The 26,679-nt window shown below is 36.5% G+C and overlaps 1 protein-coding gene and 1 long non-coding RNA gene across 2 annotated transcripts; both read right to left on the reverse strand.

Annotated features, from left to right (window-relative positions):
* Window positions 1–554: 554 nt before the first annotated feature.
* Window positions 555–20,660, reverse strand: fstl1a (follistatin-like 1a). Its single transcript, XM_052127260.1, has 11 exons — window positions 20,555–20,660; window positions 20,411–20,467; window positions 11,257–11,355; window positions 10,673–10,802; window positions 10,020–10,052; window positions 8,441–8,571; window positions 5,681–5,799; window positions 3,915–4,027; window positions 1,536–1,646; window positions 1,286–1,386; window positions 555–1,072 (listed from the first exon to the last, which is right to left on the reverse strand). The coding sequence occupies exons 1-11, from the start codon at window positions 20,558–20,560 to the stop codon at window positions 1,031–1,033; spliced, it is 942 nt and encodes a 313-aa protein (XP_051983220.1). The 5' UTR covers window positions 20,561–20,660; the 3' UTR covers window positions 555–1,030.
* Window positions 20,661–23,670: 3,010 nt separating this feature from the next.
* LOC127643395 (uncharacterized) lies at window positions 23,671–26,156 on the reverse strand. The gene is made up of 5 exons (XR_007970508.1): window positions 26,101–26,156; window positions 25,919–25,984; window positions 24,492–24,633; window positions 24,373–24,406; window positions 23,671–23,990 (listed from the first exon to the last, which is right to left on the reverse strand). It is a non-coding gene; the product is annotated as an uncharacterized LOC127643395 (long non-coding RNA).
* Window positions 26,157–26,679: the final 523 nt, after the last annotated feature.

The following is a 26,679-nucleotide window of genomic DNA, read 5'->3' on the forward strand; positions in this document are numbered from 1 at the left end:
CTTAAACCACTGGAGTTGTGTGGGTTACTTTTAAGATTACTTTATTTCCATTTTGGAGCTTCAAAGGTCTGGTCACCATTCACTTGCATTGAATGGGCCAACAGAGCTGAGATATTCTTCTAAAAATCTTTGTTTGTGTTCAGCAGAAGAAAGAATGTCATACACATCTGGGATGGAATGAGGGTGAGTAAATGATGAGAGAATTTTCATTTTTGGGTGAACTATAGCTTTAATGACTCTTTTCTTCTTATTTTCTAACTTAAGATATTTTTTGTTAATCTGGTCACTAAATAGTTTTACTTGTAACACAGTTCCTTGTTCACACAGTTTTCTCCCTGTAATTCAAAAGCAGTACAGAAATATGTTCTGTCATTAGGAACATTAGCAGTTCAATCTGTAAACTGGATAAGTTTAAGGCACCAAAACTACATTGCAATGACATTATTTAAAATATAGTCGATCAATCCTTACACATCAGAGTTCCAATGCAAAATGCATATATTTTCAATTTCTTGCTCAGTTTAGGTTTTTACTTTAAAGAGCATGTACTTTATTTTATCGGTGCAGACAGAATACATTTTGAAGTTTTAACTAAGAAAGATTCATTCTTCAATCTGGCCACTTTCACTCTCTGATGTTTGCTGCGGTCAACTGTCATGATCGTGACCAGTTATTTATGGGTCACAAAACCTTAAGATATTTACAGGGTCATTTTGATGAATTGATTATTGGCCAACATTTTTTGTCTAAAACCCTGTACACAAAAACATTACAATTACACTAAATGCATAAAAAAAAATATTTAAATGTTTTTAATAGTTTGCACAACAGGTACAAAACATAAAGTCTTATAATATCAAATAAACAAATAAAAAAGATATATATAATGGAATACACTTCTGAGAACTGCAATAATTAATGCAATAAACTAAATTATTTTTTCCCATAGAATTAAAACACTAGTAAACTGAAGCTGAAATTTTTCCCTGCTCTCATGCTTGTTTTGTCTTTCAGTTTAGATTACTCCATTCTACTCAGACTTAGTGGCCACTTTCATCCTCTCCACAGTATCCTATGAAAAAAAAGAAAAGAAAAAGGTAAAAAAGTCAGAAATTTTATTTGCTTTAGGCCCGTGATGACCCAACCACAGCAGGGAGGATCATTATTGGATACCAGCACTGGATGTTTAAAAGAAGACACATTAAATCATTTCCTGCTTGAAATGTGTAAAGACTTAGCATGTGGTGAGGGGTCATGACTGTTTCTGCACATACTCAATACCAACCTGAAGTTTACTGAGTTCGGCCACTCGCTGCGTCCACTCCTCTTCTGTCATCTCCTGGTCATTTCCCTCAATTCCCTCAAGAGCAGGTAACTTATTTGATCCTGAAGAGAGAGAGGAAGTCAGAAAGTTAGACCACATTCCACACTTTCAGAAAAAAAATGATCTCAGTCCAGATTTATTCATTTCCAAATCCTGCCTCAAGGTCAAATCCATAAAAACACCACTATCTCAGGTCAGGGTTTTGGCTTACCATCACAGGTTACAGCAGTGCAGACCCAGTTTCCGCAGGCACAAACGCAGCGGTTACACTCCACCTGAGTCTCAGCCCCATCCTCATACGTCTCATCCTCCAAGGCACAATCTAAAAAACACAAAATTAACCAAATTCTCACAATGGCATGAAACACATACAGACACACAAATTCATGTACATGTTTATACTCAGCTCTGTTTAAACAGTATATTTAGTGACAGACCAATATATTGACCAGGCTTTTTAACTTTTGATACTTGACCATTTTGAGATTATCGGCATTAGCCACTAGCTATATGCGCTTGCCCAATAGAGCACAACAGTGGGGATCCAGTAAAAATACCATCATTTTTTTACATTGGCAAATTCATTTTTACCAATAACTTATAAAAACAGATGTACCGTCTCCAAAGGATGTTAATCGGTGATATATGATTCTGTTGATGCCATCAGTCAGCATTATTTCAAACGCTCCACCAATCAGAGAATCAGGGCCAACAAAGTGCACCAAACGAGCTCTGCAGCTACAGCCTACTCCCATGATGCTCTGTGAATAACTTTAAATTGGAGTGGTGGTGGCGTAGTGGCTAAAGCACAGGGCTTTTAATCAGAAGGTCACAGGTTCTAACCCCACGGCCACCACCATTGTGTCCTTGAGCAAGGCACTTAACTACAGGTTGCTCCAGGGGGATTGTCCATGTAATAACTGCACTGTTAGTCGCTTTGGATAAAAGTGTCTTCCAAATGCATAAATGTAAATCAATATTTTTTTTTTCCTCCCCTTTTCTCCCCAACTTGGAATGCCCAGTTCTCAATGTATTCTAAGTCCTCGTTGTGGTGTAGTGACTCGCCTTAGTCTGGGTGGCGGAGGATGAATCTCAGTTGCCCCTGCGTCTGAGACCGTCAATCTGTGCATCTTATCACATGGCTTGTTGAGCGCGTTACCGAGGAGATGTAACGCGTGTGGAGGCTTCACACTATTCTCCACGGCATTCACGCAAAACTCACCACTCACTGCCCAACCAAGAGCGAGAACCACATTATAGCGACCACATGGAGGTTAACCCAACGTGACTCTACCCACCCTAGCAATTGGTTGCTTAGGAAGCCTGACTGGAGTCACTCAGCACGCCCTGGATTCGAACTTGCGACTCCAGGTGTTGTTGTCAGCGTCTTTACTTGCTGAGCTACCCAGGCCCCTTAAATCTATAGTTTTATATTTTTCCATCGTTATTAATTCTAGTACGTCATTCGCTATGCTTCATGGAAATGTAGTTCGTGCAATTCTGAAATATGTTAAGTACACCATCTTGTACCTTTGCCTTTTTGTCTGATTTTCAAATATTTTTTTGCTTTAAATCTTATATAAATTTTAAATTGTGTTGGTTCACTTTGGGGCTGGTTGGTTTGGTTCATGGCTCAGAACTATTTTATCAATTCCTATGGAAGAATTGAATGGGGAAAATACTTCAGCATCCAAGATGGCTGAAAAAATGGATGGGAACTTACATGCTCTATTATCAGTAGTGTTACCTGGCCTGTGTTAGTTCCAAAAACTACTAGTCAACAATGAATAATAAGTAATTTCTTCAAGTGAATTTGGATAATTATTATTTTTTTTAAGATAATTATTAATTATAATTATTTTGTTGGACTAGTGTTTAGATTGAAAACATCTAATTTGCTGTCATTAAATTGAATTATCTATACACTCCCTTAGCACTTTATTAGGAACATCTTATTCATGCGATTATCAAATCAGATAATGGGTCAGAACCTTCAGTTAATGTTCACATCAACTATTAGAATGGGGAAAAAAATTTGATCTCAGTGATTTCGACCGTGGCATGATTGTTGGTGCCAGATGGGCTGGTTTGATTATTTCTGTAACTGCTGATCTCCTGGGATTTTCACACACAACAGTTTCTAGAGTTACTCAGAATGGTGCCAAAAACAAAAAACCTCCAGTGAGTGACCGTTCTGCAGACAAAAATGTCTTGTTGATGAGAGAGGTCAACGGAGAACAGCCAGACTGGTTCGAGCTGACAGAAAGGCTACGGTAACTCAGATAACCACTCTGTACAATTGTGGTGAGCAGAAAAGAATCTCAAAATGCACAACATGTCGAACCTTGAGGCGGATAGGCCACAACAGCAGAAGACCACATTGGGAAGTTTATTAGGATTATAGTGTTTCTAATAATGTGCTCAGTAAGTGTATATCTGCATTTTATCAGCCCTTGGCCTCCCTGCTCTCTAGATATTAGTATCAGCACTGGCCATTGAAAACCCACATTTGTCGACCACAAATATATTATACTTTACGCAACACTAATGGAGCATCATTCTAGAAAAATAAAGTGGTTGAAGATCTTACGTCTCTCTGGAGGGTTGAATCCAGGCCTGAGGCAGTTGAGAAACTCATCAAAGCTCAGTTTCCAGTCAGCATTCTCATCAGTCAGCTCAATAAGAGCATCCACACACAGACTTCTGCAGAATGCAAAACAAAAACCCCACTATTGTTACTACTAGACAAACAGGCTACACTTTGAAAATCCATAGCTGGTAAAGAAAAAAACAAGAATGCTAAGCAATCTAGATTCAATCAAAATTCAGTTCAAATTCCAATACACTATCAAAAACATAATGCCTATAAAAAGTCTTACCCATATGGACCTTTTCACAGTAAACTACACTTCCACATTACATTGTGTTAGAGCTTGGACTGTAACTATAGACTGTAACTTAAAAAGATCTCAATAAAACAACAAGCTATTTGAATACATTCTCTAGGCAATGGAATTTTTGCCCATTCCCCAAGGCAAAATGTTTATAATGTAAATGTAACATAATGTTGCAAGCTATATAAGACACCAGAAACAAATGGTCTAGTCTTGTAATCTGAGTAAATTATAAGCATAGTGAAAGACAAGGCCTGCGCTGCTGTCAGAGGATAGCGAGGTCATAATCATTACTTTTTATAGACTAGCACTGAGATATAGTTATCAGTGATCAGAGATTTTCAGAATGTTCAGATAGAGATTATCAGAACCTGCTGTAAAAGAGAGCAGATAACAGTATTGACAGTGTTGAGTGACAAGAGAGTATGCAGGTTAATAAACCTCACAGATCCAAATTATCTTCGAAAAACTACACAATGTCACAATTAACCCGATTCATTTTTAGCTTTCATTTTCATTAATGCCATTCAAATTATAAATAACTAGGATCAGACCAAGTCAAGGATTTGCATGTTAAAATATCCTTTGTGTGTCATTTACTGGCAGAATGAGATGCAGATGAACCAACAAGGGTAAAAGGACACCATAAATAGGACAGAGTATGCAAATGTGATTATTAGGTACACGTGTTTTATTTTATTTGTCAATTTACAGTTAGTTGCCAGTAATTAAGAATTTATTTGCCATCCCAGATGTGTATGACTTTGTTTCTTCTGCTGAACGCAAACAAAGATTTTTAGAAACATATCTCAGCTCTGTATGTCCATACAATGCAAGTGAATGGTGGCCAGAACTTTGAATGTCCAAAAAGCAGATAAAGGCAGCATAAAAGTAATCCATAACACTCCAGTGGCTAAATCCATGTCTTCAGAAGTGATATGATAGGTGTTGGTGAGAAACAGATCAATATTTAAGTCCTTTTTTACAATAAACTCTCCTCCATGCCCAATAGGTGGCGATATGCAAGAAGTATTTTTGATCATTCAAAAATTTAGAATGTGAAAGTGAAAGTGGAGATATATAGTAAAAACAAAATTAAAAAAAGACTTAAGTATTGTTGTTTCTCACCCAGACCTATCATATCATTTCTGAAGATACAAATTTAACCACTGGAGTTGTGCGGTTTACTTAAATGCTTTTCGGACTTTCAAAGTTCTGGCCAACATTCACTTGAATTGTATAGACTACAGAACTGAAATATTCTGCAGAACACAGAAAGTCATACACATCTGGGATGGCATGAAGGTGAGTAAATAATGAGTGAATTTTCATTTTTGGATGAACTATACCTTTAACTTTAGAGAATGTACACAAATACATCAAGAATTTAAAATACATTATATCCACATCATATAAAAGGCAAACATGTGTATGTGTGTGTGCTTATTTGTGTGTTTATAACCTGAGCAGATGGTTGTTTTCCTCTTCAACGTAAGAAGTGATATTGGTGGCAGTCTCATTGTGCTGAATGAACTTAAGGAATTCTGTGGAGTCCAGCTGAGCGTCTCCATTATCATAGTTCTGTTGAGACACAAACATCATTAAGAGCAAAACACTGGCTTTACAGGTTTTTACATGTGTCAGTTACAGATAGATATTGTAGAAAAACTGATCTGCTGTTAGAAGAGACATGGACCCATGCATAGTGACTATACAAGTTGCTAGCATGACCTAGATGCAAGTGGTATTTTGTACCGATACATACACTCACCTGAAGGATTATTAGGAACACCTGTTCAATTTCTCATTAATGCAATTATCTAATCAACCAATCACATGCCAGTTGCTTCAATGCATTTAGGGGTGTGGTCCTGGTCAAGACAATCTCTTGAACTCCAAACTGAATGTCAGAATGGGAAAGAAAGGTGATTTAAGCAATTTTGACTGTGGCATGGTTGTTGGTGCCAGACGGGCCGGTCTGAGTATTTCACAATCTGCTCAGTTACTGGGATTTTCACGCACAACCATTTCTAGGGTTTACAAAGAATGGTGTGAAAAGGAAAAACATCCAGTATCGCGGCAGTCCTGTGGGCTGAAAATGCCTTGTTGATGCTAGAGGTCAGAGGAGAATGGGCCGACTGATTCAAGCTGATAGAAGAGCAACTTTGCCTGAAATAACCACTCGTTACAACCGAGGTATGCAGCAAAGCATTTGTGAAGCCACAACACGCACAACCTTGAGGCGGATGGGCTACAACAGCAGAAGACTCCACCGGGTACCACTCATCTCCACTACAAATAGGAAAAAGAGGCTACAATTTGCAAGAGCTCACCAAAATTGGACAGTTGAAGACTGGAAAAATGTTGCCTGGTCTGATGAGTCTCGATTTCTGTTGAGACATTCAGATGGTAGAGTCAGAATTTGGCGTAAACAGAATGAGAACATGGATCCATCATGCCTTGTTACCACTGTGCAGGCTGGTGGTGGTGGTGTAATGGTGTGGGGGATGTTTTCTTGGCACACTTTAGGCCCCTTAGTGCCAATTGGGCATCGTTTAAATACCACGGCCTACCTGAGCATTGTTTCTGACCATGTCCATCCCTTTATGGCCACCATGTACCCATCCTCTGATGGCTACTTCCAGCAGGATAATGCTCCATGTCACAAAGCTCGAATCATTTCAAATTGGTTTCTTGAACATGACAATGAGTTCACTGTACTAAAATGGCCCCCACAGTCACCAGATCTCAACCCAATAGAGCATGTTTGGGATGTGGTGGAACGGGAGCTTCGTGCCCTGGATGTGCATCCCACAAATCTCCATCAACTGCAAGATGCTATCCTATCAATATGGTCCAACATTTCTAAAGAATGCCTTCAGCACCTTGTTGAATCAATGCCACGTAGAATTAAGGCAGTTCTGAAGGCGAAAGTGGGTCAAACACAGTATTAGTATGGTGTTCCTAATAATCCTTTAGGTGAGTGTAATGTGTGTGTCCCAACACCAATATCAGCTTATATAGATCAACATCTGCCAATGATAGTTAACTACACAATTTCTTAACACATATAAATAATAACTATATTATAATATATATTATTATAAAATATAAAAGGTAAACCTTGTGAAGTTCTAGCATTGCAAAGTGTTTGTCTTGCAACTCTGCTGTCATTTTTAACCAATTCTACACAAAAGCACACAGCACAGAGTTGTAGGCTAATTGTCCAACATGTTTGTCCGCCCCGTTTTGATTGATAGGAAATAGCTGGCCCTGATAATTGGCTGTTTTTAAAGGAATATTCCGGGTTTAATACAAGTTAAGCTTAATTGACAGCATTTGTGGTATAATATTGATTACCACAAAAGTTAGTTTTAACTTGCCCTCCTGTTCTTTAAAAAAAGCACAAATCTGGGTTACAGTGAGGTACAATGGAAGTGAATGGGGCCAATCCGTAAATGTTAAAATACATGCCATTTCAAAAGTATAGCCACAAGCCATAAACCATATGCATGTTAACGTGACTTTACTGTGATAAAATCGCTAAATAAACTTTTCTGTTTGAAGTTGTTTAATTTTACAACTTAGTTGATTTGATGATGTAATGTCAACAAATCCTAAAATGAATGTAAAAATTACTATTTAAACAACTTTAGAGCTCAAATAATACACACGTTTAACTGAAGAATTAATGTAAGTGCTTTTACAAAATTATAAGCTTCACATTTCTGCCTTTAAACCCTACAAAAATTGGTTACATTTACGTCCATTATAAGGGCCTCACTGTAACCTCCATTTTGATTTTTTTAAAATAAAGGACGGAAGAGTCAAAATAATTTTTTGTGGTAATCAACATTATACCGTAAATGCTGTCGACTGAGCTTAACTTGTGTTGAACCCTGAATATTTCTTTAAACAACTGACCGATAATTACTTTTATTGGCCAAAACCAATGACTGGCCAATACATCGGTGCACCGGCGCCGCAACGAGTATTAAAGTGGGGGCGAGACATCAGTTTGATCATTATTATCCATCAAGAACAGGAAAGCAAGGACCCAAAGCAGCTAGTAGTCACTCCTTTTCAATAAATGTCCATGCTATACTACTATTAATCGGTACATTGTACGTTTTTTATTGTTTTTTGGGTGCAAATCACCTTCTAAAATAAGTGACAAATTATTAATTAATTAATCAGTCTGTTAAAATACACAGACACAAACCTGGAAGTATTTGAGTAGGACATCTGAGAAGTTGGATCCTTTAGAAAACCAGCCGTCAGGTTCCACCTCTGACTGCATCCATTCAATCACACGACTTCTCAACTCATTACGGTCCGCCAGGTAACAAACAACTAAATACACAAATAAAAAAAATTACTCTGAACCACTTGAATTGACATGTGTTAAAAAACAACTCATCATAGAACTATAGGTCACCATAGAGATACATATAAAACATTCAAGCATGTGCATGGTACCTTTTTAAACAACTATGGTTACTTGTTAAAATGGTCATTATTATGGCTAATGTGACAACATGGTAATCCTTTAAATAATTCTAGGTCCTACAAATATTTTGTTCCTAATATAAATATGAAAAATGTAAATCCTTATAATTTTTTCTGCTGAACACAAACAAATATGTTTAGATGAATATCTCTGCTCTGTATGTCCATACAATACAATTAATTGTGGCCAGAACTTTGAAGCTCCAAAAAGCACATAAAAGCATCATAAAAGTAATCCATACAATTTATGTCGTTAAATCAATATCTTCAGAAGTGATATAGTGTACGTGAGAAACAGATCCTTTTTTAATATCAATATCCACTTTCACATTCTTCATGCACATCACCACCTACTAGTCAGGGAGGAGAATTTATGGTAAAAACAGACTTGTCTATTTCTCACCCACACTTATATATCTTTTGACAATGTAGATTTGAACACTGGAGTCTTATGGATAACGTTTAGACTGCCTGTATGTGCATTTTGGAGCTTCAAAGTTCACTTTTATTTTATGGATCTACAGAGCTGGGATATTCTTGTAAAAATCTAAAAAGTCATACACATCTAGGATTTCATGAGTGTAAATAAATGATGAGTGAATTTTCATTTTTAAAGAGTTAGTTCACCCAAAAATGAAAACTATCCCATAATTTGGGATTTATTGGGATTTCCCTCAAGCCATCTTTGTATATGACTTTCTTCTTTCAGCCAAACACAATCGGACTTATATTAAAACATATCCTGGCTCTTCCAAGCTTTATAATGGGAGTATATTGTACCTTAGATTTTGAAGCCCAAAAAAGTGCATTCATCCATCAAAAAAGTAATCCATACGGCTCCAGGGGGTTAATAAAGCTCCGGTGAGAAGTGACGAATGCGGAAGCGCAGAGGATAGAGGAATCCAATGATTTATAGATTATAAAGTTATAAATATGGATATTATTCTTTCAAAATTGCATTGCTTTACTTCAGAAGGCCTTATTAACCCTGGGGCCGTGTGGATTACTTTTTTGATAGATAGATGTGCTTTTTTGTGCTTCAAAATCTAAGGTACCATTCACTCCCATTATAAAGCTCGGAAGAGCCAGGATATTTTTTTATATAACTCCGATTTTGTTTAACTGAAAGAAGAAAGTCACATACACCTAGGATGGCTTGAGGGTGAGTAAATTATGGGATAATCTTTCGGTGAACTAACCCTTTAAATGAACTATCACTTTAATATTCACAACAATTTATTGTGATTTTTAAAATGATCCTCATTTCTGGTCAGTCAGACAGATTTACTCACTTGGGCTGTAGGTGAACTTTTCAATTTTTTTCTCTAAACAGGAAGAGAGAAACCAGGTCAGAGAGTTTACCATCAACAGCTAGAAAAAAACACAAGCTGCTCTTAAGATTATTTCCTCTATTTTGAAATCTTTAGCAGCAAGAGCCAACATACTGTAGATGGTCATGGCAAAGTAGTTACAATGTGCAAATGTAATATAGTCATATATATAATAGCAGCAATCTCTCAGAAATCTTGTTTTTGGTGGCATTTCTGAGAGACTGCTGCTATTATATACATGACTATATCAAATTTGCACTTTGTAACTACTTTGCCATGAACATCTACAGTATGTTGGCTCTTTAATGTTTGTTCTATGGTGGAGCTGTAGAAAATGATATCAGGGTACTTTCTACTGTCTTTACACAGCCTTGTCATACAAATGGAAAGTAGCATCACTGAAACATTGGTTGAACTAGAAAACTGAATGGTGTTCAGAGTAGCTTCTGAAAAGGAAATTATGTCATGTGATGGTATGACCTCTAACAATATGTTATCTTGACTAGTACATCATATATTGCAACTACATCATTTAGACTGTAAATAAAGAAAATGCTGTAAAATGGTTGAACAGCAAATCACAGAGACAAACACACACACACACACACACTTACTTTCACAATGTCCATCATGGGCAAAATGTACTTTGAGTCCAGTGAGACAAGCATCACGATGCAGCTCACAATGATTCCGGTATGTTTTCCCATTGCTGCCACAAACTTGACGCTTATGGGTTTTACATTGCTGATAAAAATACACACACATATTAAAATTAGTGTACATTCATGACAGTAGGGTGATCACTCTTATGATCCATGCCATGATTTGAGAATGTTCAGAAGAGCATATTTTGCGCTTCAAATGGGAACCTTTGTACAAAGGAGTTAACATGGTCAATGTTACAAATTTGCTAATTTTAGCAGTAACCTATAAATATTTGTTTTACATCATATCAATCCGATTTTTAATTCTGAAGAGTAACATTAGATGTAGTTGATCTACAAAAATGATTATTCTAGTCTCAAGATAGTCTAAAAACATTTAACAAACAGCAGTAAGAGGGGGGTTGCGCGTCAATGTGGGTAATGATGTCATGGTAGGAAAAGAAGCATGTATGTGTGACTGTGTTTAACTCAAGGGGTACGTGCGGGGTCAAAGTGTGAATATGGTGCATGTTTATGGTGCATGTCTGAGTCACCTCTATGCACAGGCAGGTGGGTTCTCCTTTCTCTGATATTGCACATTCTCTCCCAGCTCCACAGAACACATTTGCACAAATTTTACTTTTACTCATTCCCTGCACAAACATAGAAACGTTGGAGATATTCAAACAAACAAGAACAGTGTCATCTTGTCACCCAGATAGTTTCGACTTTACAGTGACATTTGGTTTTGGACTCCAGTGTTAGGGCTCCAATTAGTGACAAAGAAGGGAAACATAAAAAGTTATATAAAAAGAAACATCAACAGTTATAATAAACACACATACACACACACACTACATGCACAATTATTAGGCAAATTGTATTCATCAAGATTAATTTTATTGTTGAACAACCACAATGCTCTCAGTCAATCCAAAATGTAAGTGAACCTCAAACCTGAATGTTTAACAAAGAAAAGGTGAGTTTTGTCTTTCTCAGGGGAATATATAAGTGTGCACAATTATTAGACAACTAAATTACAAAAATAATTTCTCCCAACTCTCAGTTCTCCCAGTTGTTTATTCTAAATAATTAGAGTAAATGCAACAAATAAGTAACACAAAATGACAATTAAATAACATTTTTGGCCTTTCAAAAATATTCAGTGACCAATAAAGCCACCCTTCTTTTCAATAACTGCCATGAACATTCCATCCATGGAGTCTGTCAGTTTCTTGATCTGTTCATGTTCCACTTTGGGTGAAGCAGCAACCACAGCCTCCCAAATGCTGTACAAAGAGGTGTATTGTTATCCCTCACTGTAAATCTCTCATTTGAGAAGGGCCCACAAGTTCTCAATAGGATTTAAGTCAGGTGAGGAAGGGGCCCAAGTCATAATTTGGGCATCTTTGAGGCTCTTGCTGGCTAGCCAAGAAGTGGAGTACTTGGATGCATGTGATGGAGCATTGTCCTGCATAAAGATTGTGGCCTTCTTGAATGCTGAGGACTGCGTCCTGTACAACTGCTTGAAGAAAGCACTTTCCAGAAACTGGCAGTAGGTTTGAGAGTTGAGTTTCAGTCCATCTTCAACTTGAAAAGGTCCAACTACCTCATCCTTAATGATAGCAGCCCTACCAGTAGCCCTCCTCCATCTTGCTGGCACCTGACTTGAAGTGGTGCCGTGTCCATTAGTGATCCAGCCACGGGCCCATCCATCTGGTCCATCAAGAATCATCTAATTTAAACGGTCCATAAAACCTTTGATAAATCTGTCTTATGGTATTTCTTTGCACAATCTTGATGCTTCAACTTGTGAATATATTCAGTGGTGGTCGTGTTTCAGCCTTCTTGACCTTGGCCATGTCTATGAGCACTTGACACCTTGTACTTCTGGACACTCCAAGTAGGTTACAGTTCTGGAATATGGTGGTACTGGAGGATAATGGGTTCCTGGTATCTTCACGTTTAATTCTTCTCCACATGTTTTTTGCGCCAGTTGACTATTCGCAACAAAACATTTGATTATCCGGTGGTCACGCCTCAATAGTTTAGGTATTTCAAGAGTGTTGCATCAGTCTGAAAGGCATTTTACAATATTTGACTTTTCAGTGCCAGTTAAATCTCTTTATTGGCCCATTTTACCTGAGGTAATGAAGCTGCCTAATAATTATGCACACCTTGATATAAGGCATTAGTCACTTTCGCCACATCCTCCCTCATTACACAAATACATACCACCTGAAAATGATTGAATCAAATAAGCATTCAAATATATATATATATATATAACACTGCCAGGAAGATTCAGGGAAGACAAACATGTAGATTTCTAAGTCAAAGGAATAGTACTTGAATAGGAATGAAAATGATCTCATCATTTACTCACACTCATGTGTATGACTTTCTTCTGAAGAACACAAACAAAGATTTTTGTAGGAATATCTCAGCTCTGTAGGTTCATACAATGCAAGCGAATGGTAAACCAGAATTTTAAAGCTCAAATCTCACATAAAGGAAACATAAATGTAATTCAGTGGTTTAATCCATGTCTTCTTAAGTGATCAAATCGATTTTGGATGAGAACAGACCAAAATATAACTCAGAGTGCTAGATGGTGCTTGGAAGAGTAATCAAGCCTGAAATCATGATCGAAAAGGACACAGCTGATGTCAATATATATTGTGAAAAGGAGTATTTTGGTCTGTTCTCATCCTAAACTGATTGGATCACTTCAGAAGACATGGATTAAAACAGTGAAGTCTTATGGATTGCTTTAATGCAGCATTTATGTGCTTTTTGGAGCTTTAAAACTTTGGACCCCATTCACTTGCATTGTATGGACCTACAGAGCTGAGATATTCATCTTTAAAAGTAAGTCATACATATCTGAGATGGCATGAGGGTGAGAAAATAATGAGAGAATTTTCCTTTTTTGGTGAACTATCCCTTTAATCACAATATGACTATACTGTTTATCTAGTTCACATCTGGTGCCTGAACAGAACTTGAAGCAGAATTGTATATCTTTTGATGTAGTTGACATGAAATACTTTTAATAAGAATGTCCTGTGATTTGACTTGCCTAAACCCATTTAAAACAGCATTGTAGTCATTCTTTTATAATTATTATATAATATAAATTGAGAGACTACATAAAAAACAAATCTCATTTAAATCATTTGTCACATCGCAGATCCAAAAATGGATTAAAATTGTCAAGAAAAAAGTAAACAATAAACTTTATATAAATATATACTTTAACACAAATAAACTTTAACCTGCTATCTTGATGTTGATAAAAACAAGTCAATGGACACGTTATCCATAAATTACTATTTCATTTAGTTTATTTAGTTACACCCAAAATGCAACTTTGCACATCCCCGAAAATCTATTTTGTGGGTTCATGTCCACCATAATGTTTTCACATCTCTTTCACCTAAACAAACATACACACTCAGTCCTGCCAGACGTGTGCTGCTCTTTTGTTGTGCCGTCTGATTGGTGCAGACTGAAATTACAGCTTGACTAACACAGCTCCAGATGGGAGCCAGACCTGTTGACCTATGCCATCTAATAAAAAGGGTGGATAACAAAGAGTCTGACCATGACAATACACCAGCACATGCTGTCAAACTCTGACAAACACACATAAAAAGACGAATCACACGTCTGTATGACAGATGGCATATACTCCCACACGCATACCCACATACAAACCATCTGCATGTCTGTAGGTCCATACAATGCAACTGAATGGGTACCAACTTTTTTTAAGCTCCAAAAAGCACATAAAGGCAGCATAAAAGTAATCCATAAGACTCGAGTTGCTTAAACAATGTCTTCTGAAGCGATATGATAAGTGTGGGTGAGAAACATCAATATTTAAGTTCTTTTGTTACTATAAATTCTCCTCCCGGCCCAGTAGGTAGTGATATGCATGAATTGCCAAAAACAAAAGAAGAATGTGAGCCTGAAAGTGGAGATTTATAGTAAAAAAGTAAATAATATTGATCTGTTTCTCACCCACACTTATCGCTTCTGAAGATATGGATTTAACTACTCGAGTCTTATGGATTAATTTATGCTGCCATTATGTGCTTTTTGGAGCTTCAAAATGTTGGTACCAATTCACTTGCATCGTGAGGACGTACAGGGATGAAATATTCTTCTAAAAAATTTAATTTGTGTTCAGCAGAAAAAAGTCATCTGGGATGTTATGAGGGTAAGTTAATAATCAGCATTATGAAGTGCATTATCTATTAACAAGTCTGTTGGTAAATTTTGACACTAGAATGATCACTTCTGTTAAATGGCTAATGCTAAATGTAATATTATTCATTTTACAAAACCCCCTTGTATGGGTCTTTGTTACTAATTAAAACCAGTTGGATAAATCAGCATATTTTTGGACATGATTTACTCACTGTATCTCTTGGACAGGCCATGCAAATGGAGTATTACTTTTTAAAAGGATTAAAAATGCAAGTGCACACTTGCTGGCTCAGTGCAAACTGCTAGTATGGATGGAATGTTCCGAAAGATGCCGTGATGACTGGTTATGTATTGATTTACAGCCTGGGGACATCTGTCCATATGTCTATGCCCTGTGACCCCTCCACTCTGACCTTTCCCCTCTAACTGGGCAGATGCTGAGGCACAAAAGAACTAGTTTCCCAAGAAAGTGAGGGAAAGGGATTGTGGGATCAGTTAAGGAAAAGTTGTCTAATGTGAGCTGCCAGATGCTTTCATTCTCTGTCTCTGTCGCTTTCTCTATCATACATGGGGGAATGTGTGTAATAGCAGTTAGGCTTTGGGTGTTAATAGAATGATCTAACATGGGGAATGTTTCACAGCTTTCCTACGATCAGTGTGTGTGTTTATCAGTGATGAGTGCAGTGTCAGATAAAACATACAAAGAAAAGAGAAAAGAAAACATGCTTTGTCCTTGTATTTAATGTTAACAGCCTAACATGCTTAAAGATACTTTTCAGTTCAATATCTGTTTTATTTTCTTGAATGGGGCTGGTTTAAAAGATTGTAACATATGATTACTTTGTTTCTACACAGTAAAAACTGCAATTTTTACCATAAGAAATTATATTTCTTTCTGATCTGATTCTTTTTTGGTGTAACCTAATATAGCCAGGTTGATGCAGAGAAGATATATTAAGTAATATTGTGATTTTAGGTTACCTGATAAAGCATTTTTACTAATTACAATGTAATATACTGTATGGCTTAGCTTGTTCAAGTCATGTTTAAATAATTGTTTCTTTCTTTTATGAATCAGTGCTAGATGTGCTATTTTAATAGTGTCATGTGAACATCTCTTAAAATAATGCACAGTTCAATCAATGGAATTTGTTTTGTAGTTAAAGTCCAACCTGTTTTTTACCCCCAGTCACTTCAAAGAGAAGAAAATTAATAAGAGAGAAAAACAGATCTGGAGAGAAACAAAGAATGAGATAGAGAAATGTACAAATGCTGAGAGACTGGAAACACTTTTGACTCATGTATGACTCCTAACGGGCTATAAAAAAACAAAGATGTGAGTCTTGAAGTGAGAGGGCAGACCAACATTCCTCACATTCCAGTGTGTCAGCATTGTCTGATAGAGATGTAGGCCAGACAGACACCTAAAGGACATTGTAAGAGGACACCAGTGTTTTAAAAAAAGAAGATTTACAGGACGTCAACCCTTCAAAATGTGTACAGTGCGAAACAATGCAGTGTAAGAATGTTTCAGAACGTTGAAACCACCAATCATGTACACTCACTTAGAACATTATTAAGAACACCTGTACACCTACTTATTCATGTGATAATCTAATCAGCCAATCGTGTGGCAGCAGTGCAATGCATAAAATCAAGCAGATGTCAGGAGCTTCAGTTAATGCTCACATCGACCATCAGAACGGGGAAAACATTTGATAAAAGTGATTTTGACCATGGCATGATTGTTGGTGCCAGACAGGCTGGTTTGAATATTTCTGTAACTGTGGATCTCTCAGGATTTTCACACACAACAGTCTCTAGAGTTACTCAGAATGGTGCCAAAAACAAAAAACACCCAGTGAGAGGCAGTTCTGCGGACGGAAACACCTTGTTGATGAGAGAAATCAACAGAGAATAGTCAGACTGGTTCGAGCTGACAAAGGCTACGGTAACTCAGATAATCACTCTGTATAATTGTAGTGAGCAGAATAGCATCACAGAATGCACAACACGTCGAACCTTGAGGCGAATGGGCTACAACAGCAGAAAAACACATCAGGCACTATATTAGGACCATAGTGTTGCTAATAAAGTGTTCAGTGAGTGTAATGCCTCAGTGCTTTACTCATAAGCACTTTGCACAGTCGCTGAAACTTTCCCCAAATTTCACGCACTGTTCACATTCTCCGTCTGAGGGAAACCGGTAAAGTGTCGAACAATGATGTCAAATGCGATAACTGGCATGAATATAAGAGACAGTATTCCGTGTTTTCGTGTCACATTTCAGAAAACTTTGCTTGCCAACATTTCCATCAAAGAGCAGCTACATTGACAGGCTGCGTTTCCGACCCCAGGTTTATTCGTCCAATCATTGTTATTGGCATGGCAATTATGCAAATAAGAACTTTAACCCGGGGTTTACGAATTTACAGTGTGAAACATCAGAACATGAATACCAAGGGTTAATTATTAACTCAGGGTAAAGTATGAACAGTGTGAAACATGAAACAGGATAACCCAGGATTCTGTTTTGAATAACAATTTCAAGTGTGAAAAGCCTTATATAGTATCTCAGAACAGACAGATCTCACTCAAAGCTTCTCTGCTACAGTTAGTCACAAAATATGGCAAACTTTTATTTTTGGGTGAACTATTCCTTCAGACTTGCATCCCTTAAATTCTGCCTGAGATCTGATCAGTTTTAACCACAAAAGGAAGAAAAAGTGGGCTAAATTGTAATGCACGTGTATTTTTGGCCAGTCTAGTTTCCAACAACAGTCCTCATTCCTAAGTGAAGACAAAGAACAAACTATTCCTGTACCAGTTTATAATCAAACAGATGGTATATGTGAAGTCATCTCTTTAAATGACCAAACACAAAATAGCGCTCAATCTCATAACTGAATGCTGGAGGGGTGTTTCAGTCCTGTTGATTCCTTCCTAATGAAAAGGGATGAGGTCATTCTTCCATATGATGTGCAGGTTTAACGGGCCTCCAGGCGCCTACATGAAAAGACCAGCACATCTGCCGTGTCTAAGAATGTGTCAGCACCTGAACACACCACAAGGCCAGGTGACTGATCATATGCCAGAGCTTCTGCATGGACACACACACACACACAACTTTCAGTTTGTTTGTTTTTGTGATGGATACAATGGATGTGTATACATCAGTCTAATAATGTTAAAACAGTGGTTTTCAACCAGGGGGTTGGGCCCAATAGGGGGCATGAGCAAACTCCAAGGGGGCCTTAAGACACTCAAAATTAAAGTAAGTTATATTAAAATAAACTTAAAATGCTAAAAACTACATAAAAATAATACAAATAATAATAGTCCAGATAGAGGTCTACAACTTAATTAACTGTTATTAATTATTTTAACTCCTAGTTTCTGGGGGGAAGGTGCCTTAAAATGGGGGACCAGTTGAGTCTGAGGTTGAGAACCACAGTGTTGAAATTTCCTTATACCACATGGGTGGTAATGTCTGCTGTTGTTTTGCTTTCCATTACTACACATAGCAATTACTTTGCTTTAACCTGCAACAAACAGTAGCTGTTAATGCATCTGTTGACACCAAGACAACTTGAGCCCACATCTGATACTCTCTCTCCACTAGTGTTGTCAAAAATATCGATATTTCGATAAATATCGATACTGAAATATCTGAACGGTACCAATACTAATTTCCCTAAGTATCGATACTAGCCGAGCTGTCACTTTCACTTCTCTCCAAAGGCGCGTTGACAAACACCACACACACTCGCACTCCTCTCATTCGCTCTGGTTAAATAGCAAGTGAATGTAAAGATGGCGAGTGCATGCGGCGCCCCCGCGACCAGTTTTGTTTGATAAAGAACACAGCAGTAGTGCTATCTGGAAATATTTTTGATATGAAGCCAGACATCCCAAGTCTCCCGGAAGTTCCGGGAGTCTCCCGCATATTGATAGCTTCTCCCTGATGCCCGCAATTTAGTTCAAATCTCCCGGAATCTATAGCGCACATGCGAGACAGAACATACTGCACGCATAACATAGATAGCGCGCACACAACATACATAGCGCGTGCACGGCAGAGAGGGAGAGAGCGAGAGACCTTATGAAAGCTAGTCAACCCCAACCCCCCCCTTGACGTTTAAGTATCTTTTGTTGACACTGAGATTGGATTTGATTTGACTTGGAAATACAAAAGATTGCACTTTTTATTTACTTGCACTTTATTGGTTTTTGAATGTATGGCAATCTGAGAGGCTTTTGAACAAGTGCAATACCTCAGGACATTTTGTTCATGTAAAATATACCTCATTGTCATGTTCTAGACAGTTCTACCCTCTTAATATTGTGGCAGTTTTTTTCTCTGTGGTATCGAAAATGGTATCGAATATCGATATTTTTCAAGGTATCGTATCGAAGTTAGAAATTCTAGTATCGTGACAACACTACTCTCCACTGTTTACAATCTTCAAAAAGGTGCTTCAAGGATTTTTGTATGGCAATTGGTTTTAGGCACTCAGATAACCTTCTGAAGGTTCCTCAAATCTTCATATGAGACTACATTTTTGCATGGCAGATAATAAAATGTATATATTGGCCATATCTAGGGACCAGAATATAATTGAGACTTGGGGGTGCGCTCGTAGTGGGCCAGTAAGCAACTACCTAGCAGCCACATCACAACTCAAAACACCTTATACATCTCCCTAGCAACCAACTATAGCATCGTGGAGGTGACTTTCAATCTAGTTGTCTAATGGACCCATAAACAATCAAATGTTTTTAGCATCATCTGTTGATTTCTTATATTCCTATCACACTAGTTCTGGACATAAAAGTACACTTTGAGTACAAGTCTACACTTTGCACCTTAAATATGGTTTCAACAGTGTTCTTTTTAGAACTCTCAAGTGATGGAACTATCTAAACACCTTCTTATAAAGGGTTCTTTTTTGGTGGTCTCCACAGACCCTTCATTCAGATAGTACTTGCTATGTGGTGGTACAAATGGGAAAGCCTTTATGGGTCAATTGCAGTAGGGACAGTCACACCAAACTGACCACCAATGTGGCCACACCACTAGTTAATAAACAAATCAAATAAATCAGTTGCCATGACACTTACATCACTTCAGGAGTAAACAATATTATACAATACAATGGTATAGTCTATAAACCTATCAAGAGCAGGAACTCTTACATAAATATCACAATAAACACACTAAATCATATCTGGCAGGACAGAGTAAGGATAAGTTTGATTAAGATTGCAAGATCTGAAATAAAAGTCAAACGAATATATCAATAATTATAAAATAAAATAAATTATAAAAATATGTATGTCTTAGTTCAGATAGTGACAGTGAACAATGTTTTATGTTCTCACAGTTTGCAACATACAAGCGTTCTATTTAGCTCGTAAACGCGACTTTTTTTTTCTTCCTATAAAAAGTGTAGAATTTACTCCAAATAATTCATAAAGTCTTCCCTGTCTTACCTCTGCGAAACAGCAGACTACGGTGAGGCAAATGAACTGTGAAAGGGTCCGAATCATCTGCGGATAGACACACATATCAGAACAAAGATATACGATGTATTGTTGCGAACATAAAAGCGTCATAAAGCGCGATCACAGACTCACCATCATGAGGAGCGACAAGAGATGGAGTTTGCTGCACGGACAGAGTGAGAACTAAAGAAGAACAACTTCTGGAGAGAACGTGTGATCTACCCTCCCTCGACCCCCAATCTCTCTCTCTCTCTCTCTCTCTACACACACACACACACACACACACACACACACACACACACACACACACACACACACACACACACACACACACACACACGTACGTAGTGTCCTTTTATGAGGACTTTCCATAGACATAATGGTTTTTATACTGTACAAACTATATATTCTATCCCCTAGCCCTAGCCCTAACCCTACCCCTAAACCTAACCCTCACTGAAAACTTTCTGCATTTTTACATTTCCAAAAAACATCATTTAGTGTTTTTTTATAAGCTGTTTTCCTCACGGGGACCGACAAAATGTCCCCACAAGGTAAAAAATGTCGGGTTTTACTATCCTTATGGGGACATTTGGTCCCCACAAAGTGATAAATACATGCATGTACACATACACATATACACACACACATACACACACACATTGGTGCAGCTATCACTATGAGAACTCTCCATAGTATAATGATTTTTATACTGTACAAACTATATCATCCATTGTCGGAGTAAACAAGCGTGTTTGATTTTTTTATTTTTATTTTTTGGATAATTTTGCCACAATTTATTATTATTATTTATTGGTCACAAAGAGTATCAAGATCGGAAAATGACATTTCTTTTCATAAAATATTAATGGAGCCACATAATTTGTGTCAAGGTGGCAAGGAAGCCTTTTACCCCACACCTGGGGAAACAGGCCACTAGAGGTGTTATAGTGATATCGTGTAAATATATGGGCGATAGTTATAGGGCAAAATTTGTCAAATACTTTTGAGACAGCAAGATGCTTTTTTTTTTTGTAACAAATTAAGATAAAACTAATTTAAAATAACCAATAGAAAAGGGTTAACCATTTTCTATTAATTTGGTAACACTTTACAATAAGGTTCCATTTGTTAACAACATTAGTTAACATGAACTAACAGTGAATGAACAATACATAAGCATTTATTCATCTTAGTTAATGTTATTTTCAACATATACTAATATTATATAAAATATTTAAAATCAAGGTTGTATTAGTTAACATTAGTAAATGCACTATGAACTAACAATGAACAACTGTATTCCTATTAACTAACCTTAATGATGTAAGAAATAAATTGTTAATTGTTTGTTGATGATCCCTAATAGATTTACTAATGTTAACAAATGGAACCTTATTGTAAAGTGTTACCATTAATTGTAATCGCATTTGGCATTTCAGAACATTTCAAATATTATATAAACAAATTAATCTCCATTATAATTGGATCAGTCAATGTGAACGTGTTGAACATTGTTTCATAACATCTATTCAGCCCACTGAAAGGAATCATTCACCCCAAAACATTATCTCATCATTTACTCACCCTCATGACATACCATTCTTTTGCATAGCATGAACAAAGATTTGTAGAAGAATATTTCAGCTCTGTAGGTCCTCACAATGCAAGTGAATGGTTACCAACATTTTGAAACTCCAAAATGCCCATAAAGGCAGCATAAACATTATCAATAAGACTCCAGTGGTTACATCCATGTCTTCAGAAGAAATGTGACAGGTGTGGGTGAGAAAAAGAAAAATAACCAAAGGTGTGCTCAGTAACTTTTGTCTTTGTGTCATCTTGGACTTAAACTGACACTGATCGGCTTGGATGCAGCATAATTTAAAATCAATAGTTTTTAGATGCTATTTTAGATGCTATTGTAGAAATGTATTATTCACAGACAGCCATGATTACATTAATCAATTATATGACTGGCATCTTAATTTTAATGTGAGTGGTCATGATTTCCTAGATATATTACAAAATTACAATTAATGTCTTTAGGAGTTAAAAATTTTAATAAGGAAAAATTTTAAAAAATTTTAAGGATTTTTTTTTTACATAAATTCTCCTTCCTGCCCAGTAGGTGGCGATATGCACAAAAAAAGTGAATCACCAAAAACATAAGAAAAATGCAAAAGTGATTTAGAGTAGAAACTTACTTAAGATTTTATCTGTTTCTCATCCACACCTATCACATTGCTTCTTATAACATGGATTAAACCACTGGAGTAGTATGGATTACTTTTATTGTAAAAACTACTGTTCACTTTTGATTCTTACTCTGGTTCGGAGTAATAGAACGGTTACAGGATGTCTGGTTAGAACATTAAGTCTCACACCAGGGTGTACTTGTGGATGATTTATTGTGTGGTTAATTAGTTGCACGCACACATATAATCAACAAATTCATTAGCTGGCAACACTTCTGACTAATTTAACTATTATTCACTATTAACAAGCACGTCTACAAATCCTCTCTCCGTAATATCTTGTTTTCCAACTCCCCGGAAAGTTTTGGAACAGTCCAAATCACGAACAGAGGCGGGGGATTTTGGAAGAGTCCATTTCTGAAGGGTGGCCTTTTTTACATTTATGCTGCAATTTTATGTACCTACTGAGCTGAGATATTCTCCTAAAAATATTTTTTTGTTTAGCATAATAAAGTAAGTCATACACATCTGGGGTGGCATGAGAATGAGAATTTTTTTTCATTATTAGCTTCATAAATTTACAACATTTAAAAATATATTAAATATTAGATCAAATTAACTAAAAATCAGACTTTATACATTGCGTGTAATGATCTCATGGATCAGGAATATTTTGTAGTGTATAGTGACAAACAGGTGTTAAGGAAAGTGCTGTGGTCGTTTTTGTTTCTGTTTAGTGTTTTGGGAGAAAATAATATCAAAAGGGGCTTTAGCCCTGTTTTAACCTACAGGTATACAAATGATTAATTTATAAGAGAGAAAAAAGAATAAAAGTCAAGTAAAGCACAATGAATGCAAAAAAAAGTTCACTAATAGTTTGTTATGGGCTATATAGTATATGAGTAACGGAACACTTAAAATAAGTAAAAAATAAGCTACATTATTACAATGAAAATGACACAAAAAAGACTTTTAAGTGCGGAGATACAGTATATATTATTATTCTTTAATTTTATCACACATGCAACGTCATAAATGTCCTCTTGAGGCATACAATAAAACATTAGTACCCTCTGCTGGATCATTGTGAATAATACAACTGTACATGCTTTATAATGTTTAGTCTATAGTGCATGTATGAAAAAGTGTTACAATATTTCAGTTGCAATCTAAAAAAATATGCTAGCACAGATGTTTCTGTGGAGTTCACAATCATTACTCACAATAATGCACTATTAAGCCTTTGCTTATTACTGAAATAACATTTTACAGTTGTATTAATGATAGTCTGGTAACCACTCGTTGTAAACGGAATTAATCCTCTCTTTGTAACCTTTATGTTTCTCTCGTCTCTTCAGCTTTTCAGAGACCTGAAAATAAAGGCAAAGTGAACATGAATGACCCATAGCACAAATACTGATGTGTGATACTAGCTTTGGGTTGGTGTGATATTCATGCCTCACTTAAAGAGACCTCAATATCTGTGACCTTTCAAAAGAAAAGGACATCAATCATCCATCCATCCATCTAAAATCATACTTTTTAAATGTATGATTTATAATACCTATAATACCGTACAAATAACCAAAGCAAAATTTTACACAACAATGAAAGGATGTATTTTATTGAACTTTTATTTGATTTTTTTTTTTTTTAACTTAAAATGTAAAACTTCAAATATGCATTTTATTTAAATATTAGATTACAATAAAAAAAAAATGACAATAAAATTTACATAAAATCATATTTTACCTCATCTCTTTGAGTTTTCATTTGTGATGTTTGCCTGTAAATTAAAAAAAATACTGTAATTGTAAACAGCAATTAAACTTCATCTGAGATGGAAAATTTCACAGGAAGCTGTCGCTCACCGTCTGTTTTTCAGAAATGTTAATAAAATCAAAAAGGCAGCGAATCCAAGGACTCAAACAAAACACCAAACCAAAAGCAGCATGGTCATCTTTGAGATGGTAGCAAGCCAACGTGAATCCAAAGAATGGGCCTCAGATTGTTCTTAGGTTAAATGAAAAAGTCACAGAATTAAGAAAGGTTATTGAATATTTAATTTGTTTAGACATCTCTTAGTTTAGGCATGGCTGCTTTGTATTTTTAAGGTCACTATTACTTTTACACAGGAAGCTAGCACTATTTGAGTTTAACAGGGGTGGACTGAGAAGAGAAATCGCCGGGGATGGGGATGCGTCGGCCCACCGTCAAAATGCCCGGTATGCCAGATTACCAACCCAACCCAGCCCTGCCTGAACTCTTTTATTCTACATTTCTCATGGTCAAATAGACGTTCTTCACACTGTGGCCCTGTGGCTCAATTAGCCACCTTGCTGGGTGTTGATCCACTGAACATTGGGACACTTATGACTCAATTTCCTGCGACACGAAAACGAGCTCGCGCATTCAAGCGCCACTGTTATTAATCAGTCCCATCCCTGTATAAATGAAACTATCATTCTTTTTTGTTAAAGATATTCAAAAGTACAGTGTTAATAATAATAAATGTCAATGTTAATTTTATTTATATAGCACCATTAAACAACCAGGGTTGAGCAATGTGCTGCACAATAAACACCTAGACAATTCAGTATAATTACTATCAATAAAAAAACCATTTGTCTTAGTCATCTAACGACTTGAAAGACAACAGAAGATATGAGGACGTTTCTGATAAGGGAACATAGTGATTTACACTGTGCATTGTGGGATTTTTTTGGGGAGTGAACGTTTCAATGCACTGGACCGATTTTGCGATTGAGACTTGACTACTGAACTATGGAGCGGATTGCGACACTCGGGGTTTTGGAACGCGGAAGTAAACGATTGCTGTGTAAACTTCGACATCAGTGAATGAGAGATCACAACAAATATTATTTAAAATTACCCATTTTCTCCAAGACCAAAATAATAAAATCCATTATTACGTTTGAATGATTTCCCATTATTTCCATTAGAGGGAAAAAATAGAGAGTTAGCTACATTTACTGTCACTCTCAGCTGTAGGCTAATAGAACCCCTCGCAACTGTGGTAATTCATTTTTTAAAACGAATTCCAGGGTAATATAACACAAAGCACAATCTTATAAATTTACAATCTATATTTAAAAACATTTATAATATAAAAAAAAAAAACACAAAATCAAACCGGCGAGATTTACGCTGATAAATACGGAAATGTGTCGTTACAGTCTGTGAAAAGGGTCTATTCAAATGTCTGTTTCTCACCCTCTGTTAAACTTAAACACTAGTGACATATGATAACGCTAACAATACCTTAATCTCTGCTCACCTGTTGCATTTCCCCTTTGAATCCTGTTGGTGTTTGATTCATTCATCTGCTGGATTCAAGAAGATGCTGCTTGGTTTATTAAAAAAATAAATAAAAGAAAATCAGTGAAAATATCTTTGCAGTTATCAAGACAATAAACTTAGCTAAAGAGTAAGTCAATGAAAATTGACAATAAGTCTCACCCTTTAATATCACTTGGCCAAACCTTACAAAATGATAATATATTGAGTGTAGTCTGTATGTGATGGAATACTCCCACACATTTCCTGTGCTAGGTAGTTAATAGGATTTGTGTGCCAGTATTCCACCACAGGCAACACATGACATGCAGACCACACACAATCACTTAACATATCTTTGTTGTTAACCTCAAAGGTTGTAAGTCCAATAAAACTGTTTTTTTCTGGTACTAATTCATTTGACTTGGTAGAAGCTAACCAAATTAGTAGATGCCAAACGTTTCCTCATCGTCAAAACCCCCAAACAAAACAACACAAGGTCAAGTAAAATGCAACACCATCAAAATTCAAGAGACATTCAAACTTAATACAAGCCCAATAAAATATTTATTCACCCTGTTAATAAATCTGCACAGTTTAAGAAGTAAACTGTAGTAAGTAGTAATAAGTCATTCATTCATTTAGTGCAAAGTAGCTTGGCACAGCGATTGTTGTGGATTTTGTGTAAACCTTGACGCTGGTTCGTCAAATACAGTATTCATGGACATGCTAAATTTTATCATCAAAAACAATTCTAATCTT

This window comes from Xyrauchen texanus, chromosome 5, assembly GCF_025860055.1.
Source record: "Xyrauchen texanus isolate HMW12.3.18 chromosome 5, RBS_HiC_50CHRs, whole genome shotgun sequence".
NCBI lineage: Eukaryota > Metazoa > Chordata > Actinopteri > Cypriniformes > Catostomidae > Xyrauchen > Xyrauchen texanus.